Genomic DNA, 10,197 nt, shown 5'->3' with positions numbered 1-10,197 from the left:
CACACATTTTTGTTCTCTCTTGTCTGTGGCTTTCCCTAAGGAAAGCTTAAAATTACTGTCCACAGGAGTATCTGAATTACAAATTACATAATTTAAAATAGAAATACGTGTTATATAAATTTAAATATTCAACAAATTAAAATAAATGCAAATCTATATGCTAATAACATCAGGTGACCACATAACATTAGAAGTCACCATTTTGGACTGTTATACAACAAAAACCTCAAAAATTTTTGAAAAGTACAAATAACAGAGATTATTTTCTGTAATTGCCTGTCAGTGAAACTAGGAACAAGTGAAAAAATTCAAGCAAAAACAACCATGTGGAAATTTTAGAACTGCCTCTGGGGTAAATTTTGGATCTAGAAGCAGCTGAGCCTACATGCAGCTCAGAAAGTTAGAAATGGAAAATGAAACACAAGGAAAGCAGAGAAATAGAAATGAGGTCAAAACAAATGAAATATCTGAGAACTCATAACCTCGGGATGCTTTGATGCCAAAATCAGAGCTAATTACAAGGTGATATTCCTTTTCTTTCCTTTCTTCCCTTCCATCCTTTTCTTTCTGTCTTCCTTCCTTCTTTCTGTTTTTTTCTTTTTTTTTAAAGGGAGAATGTTCAGAGCTGCCTTTCAGAGTTCTGTGCGGGGAGATGGATGGTCCCACAGTGCCTCTTGGGAGGTTGGAGCAGCCCTGGAGGAGGTGATGGGGAGGGGGCAGGGTCAGCCTGGCCAGGTGCTCCCCCTGGGACTCTTACGGGATCCCTCAGCCCAGAGTTGAGACTAGAACAAGCCATCCAACCTCCTGTCGGGAGGAGGGAGGTGAGCACAGTGGTTGGGGTCAGGGCCCCTGGAGGTGAGGGGTGGGTCCAGGACTGAGGGGAAGCGGTCTCCTACTCCTCCCCTAGGGGCTGCCCCTCCTGCTGGAGAACATGCACAGCTCCGAGGGTCCTCACACCCCTCCAGAGCAGCAGGACGAGGCCCAGTGCTGGGTGAGGACACGATCCAGCCACTTCTCCCAACGAAGGGAAGGGGAATCATGCCGCCACACCGTGGTTCCCATCCTGCCCGGGGACGGGGTCTGCCCTTTACTGAGTGGGGATCCTCAGAAGTGGCCTCACCCGCCTGAGCCTCAGTTTCGTCCTCTGTAACCTGGGGATCTGAATGGTCCTCTTAGGCTGCCATGGTCGCCTCAGCAGCTGCAGCCTTGGCTTGTGCAGGACGAGGGCTCCTCCCAGCCCCCGTGTCCCAGGGCCATCTTTTGGGGGCTCCACAAAACCCCCTAGAGGTAGCCCCCTCAGCCTTGGCAGCAAGGGGGGGAGTCCTGCTCTTAGGAGGCCAAGAGCAGACGTGGGCTTCCTGAGAGTCCCCCCTCCCCCCGACCACCCTGATCCGGTCAGCCCAAACCGACCTTGCCCTCCTGCCGTCCTCAGGACAGGGTGTGGCCACCTGACCCACAGGTCTGGGAGCAAAGCTCTCCCTCCCTATCTTGACGGCACCTCTGACCCAAGGCTCAAACCTGACAAACATGGCATTTAAATTTCAAGAAAAAAGAACGAAGTACCCTCCAGAAAGTTTGTAACAAGTCACACCGACCGTATTTGGAAATGCACATTTCCTTACATCTTTGCCAGCCCTGGATTTTAAGAACATTTCCCCCCCAGCCATTTGTTCGCCAAAATACAATATTGCATTTTTTAAAAGTTATTCCTTGAAATGTGCGCCTTCGAGCAACTTTCATTTCTTGTGGTTTCTTCCATTTCTTTAATTACATGTTTATTCCTGTCCTTATACTTTGTCCATTTACTTCTGGGGTTTGGGCCGCTTTCTTATTGATCTGTGGTTCATTAAATTTGACATTGTAAATATTTTCCATTTGTCAGTTATGTTTTATCGTTGTGGGTTTTTTCACCTAATGCACAAGAATTTCTTTTATGACATCAGATTTAGCGAATTATTTCCCTTATGCCTTTTGAGTCTCACACTGTCCTGTGACAGTCACATCAAATGGGTCTGCTGTAACCTCCCATATTGTAAGGGGACGTCTAATGCCACCTTTGACACAGATTTTGGGGGTTGTAAACTCCCCCGTTCCCCCTGGTTGGTTTCCTCTTCCAATGAATTATTTTCCTACCCACATTTTTTTGCATCTAGGGCTGATACGAACTGAACTCAGAACACAGCCCCTCTTCCTTATTTCTCCAAAACCTCTTTCATGAAGATGCCAAGGCAGTAGACCTCAGAGCCCAGGAACCAGGTGTCTGTCTCAATTTTTTTTCCCCACAGACTTATTGAGATATAATTGACGTATAACATTGTATAAGTTTAAGGTGTGCAAAGTGCTGATTTGATACACTTGATACACTGCACAATGATTACCACCAGTGCACTAGCGCACACCTCCAACATGTCACATAGTTACCATTTCTGTTTTGTGGTGGGAACATTTAAGATCTACTCTCTTAGATCTTTTTAAGTATATAATACAGTGCTATTAGCTATAATCACCATGCTATACATTAGATCCCCAGAACTTATCTTTAAACTGGAAGTGTGTACCCTTTAACCAACATTTCCCCACTCCCCCATCCACTCACCCTCCCACCCCCTTGAGCCCCTGGTAACCACCATTCTACTCGTTTCTGTGAGTTTGGCTTTTGTAGATCCCTCACGTAAGTGACGTCATACGGTGTGTGTCTTTCCCCGACTTACCTCACTCAGCACAATGCCCTCCAGGTTCATCCATGTTGTTGCAAACGGAAGGATTTCCTCCTTGCTCATGAGTGATATTCCACCGTACATCTACGACACATCTTCTCTATTTATTCTTCCATTGGTGGACACTTCGGTTGCTTCCATATCTTGGCTATTGTGTCACTGCTTCTTACACTGTGCCTGGGTCACATCTGCTCTGGGGAATTTGTCCCAGGCCAAAATTTCTCCTGAAGTTTCAATTTCCAAGCCTTTCACCCCAGCCACCCACTGCTGTTTCTCCCATTCGCCTCTCATTCCCCCACCCCTCCATCCACCACCACCTCTCAGACCAAACTCCCAACTCCCCTTCCTCAATACCCGCCTCCAAGTGCCTCCCCATCTGATGTCACCTCCCTCTGGACCCTCTGTGGGAAATGGGCTTTGTCATATCGTGTCATTCATTCCCTGTTCACTTCCAGGGTTGAAACATTAAACTGCCAAGTGATTGCTGTATAACTACTCACGGTTACAGTGCTACTTCTTAACAAGTGCTAAAACACACACACACATACAAAAAAACAACCCCCCAAAAACCCCCACACAACCCTGATGAAGGATGGTAATCTACATCTACATCTCTGGGCACCTGAGCCTGGCACAGAACCCACCGGAGGGCAAGCAGGATTCTCAGCGCCTGCAGAACCTCTTTGATGAGGGGAGCTCAGGGAGCAGGAGAGATGGGCACACCTAGGATTCATTCTGATATGACTACATCGAGCACCTCCTCTGTGCCAGGCCCTGCACTGGAGCCAGGTATGAAATGGCAAACAAAGCAGCCAAGGCAAGACCTCAAGAATTCTGAGTCTGGGGCCTCCCTGATGGTGCAGTGGCTAAGAATCCTCCTGCCGATGCAGGGGACACGGGTTCAAGCCCTGGTCTGGGAAGATCCCACATGCTGCGGAGCAACTAAACCTGTGCGCCACAACTACTGAGCCTGCGCTCCAGAGCCTGCGAGCCACAACTCCTGAAGCCCATGTGCCTAGAGCCTGTGCTCTGCAACAAGCCACTGCCGCGCCCCACAACGAATAGCCCCTGCTCACCGGAACTAGAGAAAGCCCGCACACAGCAACAAAGACCCAATGCAGCCATAAATGAATGAATGAATGAATAAATAAATAAATAAAAGAATTCTGAGTCCCATGGATGCGACAGGCACGAACAAGCAAGCACTGCCGCCCACAAGGAGTTACAGCTTTTGATGGCTCAGGACCAGAGTAAGATGGCCATCATTTATGGAGGATGTTTGGGAGAGTCTTTCTGGAGGGTGATTAGTAAACGGAGACTGGAAGGGTTCGGAGGAACCACCTGTGAAGAGACGAGAGGGTGGGTGGGTAGAGAAGGAGACGCGAGGGGTTTGGGCCCCAAGGTTAAACGAGGAAATCACATATTTACACATTATACACACTGAACAAGAAACAAAACATGGGAGTAGAAAGGGGAGGTGACCAAGGAAGGGGTTTTTCAGAAACACAGAAATTTCATCTGAAACCTACAGGATGAGACAGAGCATCCATCCAAAGACAGAAGAAGTGTATCACAGAAAGAACGGCATTTGCAAAGGTCCTGGGGCAGGAGTGAGTGGGGCCTGTTTGGTGAAGCCAGAGAAGCCAGGGAGTCTGGAGTGGGGTGGTGGGAGAGCCCAGAATGAGGGCAGACAGATGGGTAGTGGGCAGGCACATGGGACACTGACAGCTAATACCTGGTGTATTAGAGGTACTCAAGGATTACAACTGGGGTGCGAAACACGGCCACATTATTTTAAGGAGTCTCCTTTCCCCAGATCACCGACAACCTCCATGTGGCTGAAGTCCCTGGGCACTCGGAGGCCTCATGTCACGTAAGCCGCTGGTGTCATTCCACGTGGGCGACCCGCACTCATCTTCGCTTAGCTCCGAAGGACGCTCCCCACTCCCACAACTCTCCTGGCTTCCCCTCCCTCATCCCCCCCCCCTCCCCCCGCGGCTCCCTTCCTGTCTCCTTTGCTATTTCATTTCCCTGACACCTTGACACTTGGGAACTTCATGGCCCAGAAAGGGCTTCCCCTCCATGCTCTCACTAATTATTCGGCCTTTGATCCTACAGAGCCGTTCTTCTACCACCTTCCCTCCCGGGCACATATCCTAACACGGCTCACGTGCATCTTTTTACTTATGTGTTCTCATGTGTATTATTTTCTAGGAAATGTAGTCATTGCACAGCCCAGGCAATAGCCTCTAGAGCACAGGTCTCCTCTCTCTGCCGCACTCCCAGGTCTGTCCTTCCTGGCGCCCCGGTCAGCCTGTCTTGCGCCGGGGTGTCACCAGAAACCTCTTTCCGCAGTCTCCCCCTCCTCCCGACGTTTCCCCAGAGCTGACCCCCTCCCCACCGCCTGCTCTGACCATGCCCCAGGACGACCTCTCCGGGGGCTCCTGCGGGGACAATCTCTCATCCAAACGATGGTCTGTTAACTCTCCTCACGAGACGTGTGAAGGGAAACGTGCACCCACTGAAGGCCTGGCTCGTCTCTCTGCCAACCAACCCCCTTCATTCACTCACCTCACTTCAGTCACTGAACCGGCTGACAAATACTGCACGAGCGCCCGCCTCGTGCCAGGCTTACTGCAGACAACACGCAGGGAGGGGCAGCAGAAGGAACCAGGTGAGGACAAGGGGCACAAATGCCAGATGATGGAGGGGGCACACTCTGAAGCCACCTGCCAGCCTGGTGCCCTCGGCCACACTCCCATCCCACTTCGGGCCTCAGGGTCTCCACGTGTGACGTGGGTTTGCTAGGAATGCCTACCTCTGGGCGGCGTGCTGCAGAATGAATACGGTGATGCAGTGATGCCGCAGGAGGTGGCACGAGATGCCTTAACCTGTGCTGGCTGGACCCCGCACGCACGGGATCGGAGGGACCCTGGCTGGCAAACCCTGAAGGCAGGACACCTGCTTCGCTGCGGGACGGGGATCAGGTAATGTTACTTGGAGGGGAGGTTTCTAGGGGATTGCAGACAAAAACTAAGCATAGAGTAGTTGCTCCTTGTGTTTTTATTCACCGGTTTAGCAGGAACTATTAACAAATAGACTCTAGTTTCATATAAACAGTGTTGACCCAAAAAAACCTTGTTTCTCCAGCGGGTGGGGAAAGTATAAAATTCTGAATTTTCACTTCGAATATGGCCCAAGTTAGAGGAACTCAGCCACCTGCAAGGCTGAGCCTCCCTCTCCCGAAAGGAACTCAAGACTTCCTGGGTGACCTGGAGCCCTGAGAGAGACCTGAGCTTCCGTATCACACACACCAGCTCTAGGCTTTTATGGAGATCTGGGCTTCTTTCTCTGCCCTGAACAAGCTGCCTTTTCCCTGAGGGGAAGAGAAAGCCGAGGGTCTTCGTGCTTCAGGCCTAGAGCCCAGCTGCTGGCCGCCTGCCACCCAGATGAGGCTTCCTGGGCTGTGTCTCCCAGCCAGATCCAGCACCGTGTGCCCCAGAAAGAAGGCCAGTCCCCAGCGTTCTCCAGAAGCCCATGGAGGCCCCTACCTGAGCCTGTGGTCTGGGGAGCTGGGGAGAACGTAGAGGTGCAGCTGTCAGAGGCCCAGGCTGAGGAAGGGGGATGGGGGAGTGGGTACCAGCCACAGATGGAAAGGCTGGGGAATGTGCAGCTTCCAAGACCCTGGTGCACAAAGGAGCACCCAGGACCTCAGGGGTAGAGCTGCCCCCAGAGGCTGCCTGGTAAAGGCAGAAACCGCCTCTTGACATCCTGACTTATCTCCCATTAGGAGTCAAGCCCTGCCACTTTGAGTCACCATTTAACATTTGATATTCAGGCCTTAGGGCTGTCCTCTCTGGAAGTGGGGTCTGAGGGGCTCACCCACTGATCCTAACAGCAGTCAGACTGCAGGGGTTACAGAGGGGCCAGAGAGAGAGCGAGCCGTGGAGGACACAGGGTTCCACTCCCTGTTTAAGGGCCAAGCAGGAGGAACACGGCTCCTGCTCTAGGAAGCCCGATGGGACAGGACTGGCCTTGGACCCTTTCCCCAGGGGTCCACAGGCCCAGCCCTGCATGTCCCTGAGTGGGCAGGGCTGGGATTATACCGCTGCCTCTTAATTCCCAACTCCAGCCCAGCCCTGTGGGCCAGGATAGCCAGCGCACCCCGAACTGTCTTCTGAAATGAAAGAGGCAAAGGAAACACCCCTCTGGGTCTGTCCTGACTCTGCAGATCATGGCCCAGGGCTCACCAAGGGCTTAACCCCCTAATTCCCAGAGACCTCAAGTCTTCAGGACAGAGGTCACAGCCTCATCTCAATGCACTTGGTCATCGCTCAGAGCTGTCTCTGGCATGAGATGGGGGCGCTGGCGGGGGGAGACACGGTGTATGGGCTCCCGCTCTCACATCTAGCCTTGTGAAAGCTACTTCGGCTTCCCCATCTATACATGCAGGTAACACAGGGGGTCACCTCACTGTGTTGCAGTGAAGAAGAAATGAGATCAGTGAGTAGCTCGGTCCCTTACACACTAGACGCTCTCACCCCTGCCACAAGCCCAGCCTGGGAGGGCCTCTGGAAGGCCTGGGCTCAGGACGCTGACCGCACGGCCGCAGACGTGAGGGGCAGCCCCAGCACACCCAGGCCCACACGGAGCCCTGAGATCTGTGCCGTGTGCTGCCCTCGGCACACGCCAGGGAGGCAGGGGCTGGTCAGCGTCCAGGCCGTGGCGGAAGGTGAGCGAGGGGATTTCCTGCCGACACGGGTGGGATTTCCACTAAATTCACATCGCCCTGGCCTGTGGGAGAGGCAGGGGAACCTCGTGACTGTCCTCACGAGGAGATCTGAGCCCGGCACCAGGAGGCCCCCTCCTCCTGCTAAATCAGAGGGGCCTGGCTTTGCCAGGGAGGCGGCAGTGGGTGGGCAAGGCCCAGCCCGGGGTCCGGGAGATCTGAGAGTTGGGGTCCTAGAAAAGAGGAACACGGCTCTGTTCCACCCAGATGCCTCCACGGTGCGGCCAGGCCTGGTCCCACCAGCACTAAAACACAAGCTTTTTCGGAACTTCCCAGGGGAACTCGCTTCTTCCGAAATGGCCATAGCACGCCGTCTTCTGGTAGATGGGCTTCTTCAAATCCAAGTCCCTGTGTGTTCAGCAGAAAAAAAGGTCATTTCTAATGGAAAAGGAGCAGAGTTTCTTCCTCTGAATTTGGGCACAGGAGCAATTAAGAGACGACGACAGTCTGTGGGGGTGGTGTTACCCACCCGAGAACAACTAACTCCCTCTAAGTGTTCTGTCTCCGCGATGCCACGTCTTACGAGGTGACTGCCACTGGTGCTTAGGAAACAGGCTGAGTTCAGGGACAGCCTGACTGATCACACAAATGCAGCAGGAACCAGGGATGTGAACTCTGGCCTACTCTCCACTCCACTCACTTGGCCCAGACCGACATCAACACCGCCAAGCTCCAGGCAGCAGGGGTGGCATCAGAAACGAGAGCAGGTGGGGATGGACTTGCCGACTAAATTCCCAGCCAACGGGCCTTGGGGTTATTTTCCTAAGATCCCCCACCTGCTCAAAGGTGGCCCCCCTGGGGTCAGGGTCTGCTGGGCCAGCAGGGACCCGACCCAGCCGCCTTCAACCTGAAAACCAGACATCCTGCATTTGGGGTTTGCACTGTGCTGGACCAAGAGCCGGAAGCCCCTCCTGCTTCTGGGAGGCTGAACATCCTCCCTTCTGCTTCCCTTTCCAGTGAGCTGAGCACCGGGTGAGGGAAGAGGGTCCTGCCCAACAGAGGGGGCGGTCCTTTTACCTGACGATGACGCCAGGCCGAAGGTCGAAGTTCTTGTTGACCACATCCAGCAGCTCTCTCTCTGTCTTCTGGGACGTTCCGTAGGTGAAGATGGAAATGGACAGTGGCTCGGCCACACCAATGGCATAGGACACCTTGAGAAGAGTCCAGGGTCAAGGACGGGCCCCTTGCAGAGACCCTGACATCCTCAGGGAGGGGATGCTGAAACCACACACGCCCTGCCCAACACGTTCCCCCAGCCCCCCATCTGCCTAGAAATCCCTGCCATCTTCACGGTGGGCAGTTTCTGTACGTGCCCCGCTGCCTGAAGACTTGTTTTCCCACTCCCAGGTTTGCAGGGCACCGGCCACAGAGCCCAACATGACACACACAGAGTCACATCCTCCGGCAAAGTATGGGCCTTCCCCTAGGCCAGGGTGCCCTTACTCAGGGTAGACCTGGGGGTCCGAGCCGGGGGGCTCTGACCCACCTGCACAAGCACTCTCCGGCAGAGCCCCGCCTTCACCAGGGACTTGGCCACCCAGCGGGCAGCGTACGCAGCTGAGCGGTCCACCTTGGTGTAGTCCTTCCCGGAGAAGGCGCCCCCGCCGTGCGCCCCCCAGCCGCCATAGGTGTCCACAATGATCTTACGGCCAGTGACGCCTGCATCCCCCTGTGGAGGGAAAGGAAGACACAGAGGGAGGATGTGGGAGGAGGGGGCAGCCAAAGCACTGCAGTGGCCGCTGGACCACAACTTGGAGGTGGTCCCCGAAGCTTCTGGGGGCACACGTTCCAAAGACCCCTTGGCTGGAGTCAGCCAGAAACCCTGGGCTCTAATCCCAGTTCAATCACTGACTAGTCACAGAAGTCAGGTCACCTGTCAGAGCCTCGTCAGAAAGGGCAAAAGGTGGGCCAGCTGGGGTCACAGCCCGCTCGTAAAGCCTTTGTTTGTAGGAGTCAATCATAACGGAGAAATCCAAGTGCAGGAGGAAACTGCGCTGTGGCAAATACACCCCGGGCTGTGCCCCGGCTGGTGCCACCCGGCAAACGTTAAGTTGCCCGTTTCCTCAAGTGTCTGCTCTGTGCATCTCTGTCAACAAAGATGTTTGGGGGCGGGGGGGGGGTCTCTATGTTTCTCTGTTAAATGATGTGGGGGAAGTCTGCGTACTATACCATCCCCCCCTGCCCCGCTTAGAGATCCACAGTTCACAGCAGCATGCCGAGACCCTGAGAAGTCCTGCAGGAAAACACAGTGAGCTGTGCCTTCCTTTCACCCTGGGTTTCTGCGCTACTTTGGCTAGAGCACCCAACCCAGGGACTCCGCTTTGCGGCAACACGTCCACAGGGAGGTGCCCCGGCGGTGGTCAGCAGCCTCTCGGAGGGTCTAGGGCACTCTCCAACTGCTCACGCCGGCTGCACGGGAGAAAGGGCCCCCCCCCCACGTCCACATCTAAAACACAGCCCCACCTTGGTACCCACAAGAGCTGCAGGTCACGCGTGGCCGAGACCCAGGAAGCGCCACCCGGGCAAGCTCAGCGCCCATGATGGTGAGTTAGCCCCGGGCAGGGTCAGGCGGCAGCTGGACACATGTGAGACGTCTCGAGCGGGAGGGCCAGGCAGCACTGAGGGGGAGCCTCCTGGGGACATGTCCCCATTCCTCCTGTACTCAAGGGCGCACAGCAGGCTTCACAGAAC

At 54.1% G+C, this 10,197-nt stretch overlaps 1 protein-coding gene across 2 annotated transcripts in view; it reads right to left on the bottom strand.

The window, feature by feature from the left end:
- Positions 1-5,761: 5,761 nt before the first annotated feature.
- Positions 5,762-10,197, bottom strand: part of MAT1A (methionine adenosyltransferase 1A) — an 81,110-nt gene continuing 76,674 nt past the window's right edge. For both annotated transcript variants that reach the window (XM_067710368.1, XM_067710369.1), the window contains 3 exons: positions 8,993-9,175; positions 8,524-8,657; positions 5,762-7,854 (listed from right to left, as the gene is read on the bottom strand). In XM_067710368.1, coding sequence (XP_067566469.1) covers positions 7,752-7,854; positions 8,524-8,657; positions 8,993-9,175 — 420 coding nt within the window. In that variant the 3' untranslated portion in view covers positions 5,762-7,751. The remainder of the gene's footprint in view (positions 7,855-8,523; positions 8,658-8,992; positions 9,176-10,197) is intronic.

Source organism: Pseudorca crassidens, chromosome 16 (assembly GCF_039906515.1).
Source record: "Pseudorca crassidens isolate mPseCra1 chromosome 16, mPseCra1.hap1, whole genome shotgun sequence".
In the NCBI taxonomy this organism is placed as follows: domain Eukaryota; kingdom Metazoa; phylum Chordata; class Mammalia; order Artiodactyla; family Delphinidae; genus Pseudorca; species Pseudorca crassidens.
Note: the sequence above shows the minus strand (reverse complement) of the source record. Positions and strands in the feature narration are given on the sequence as shown.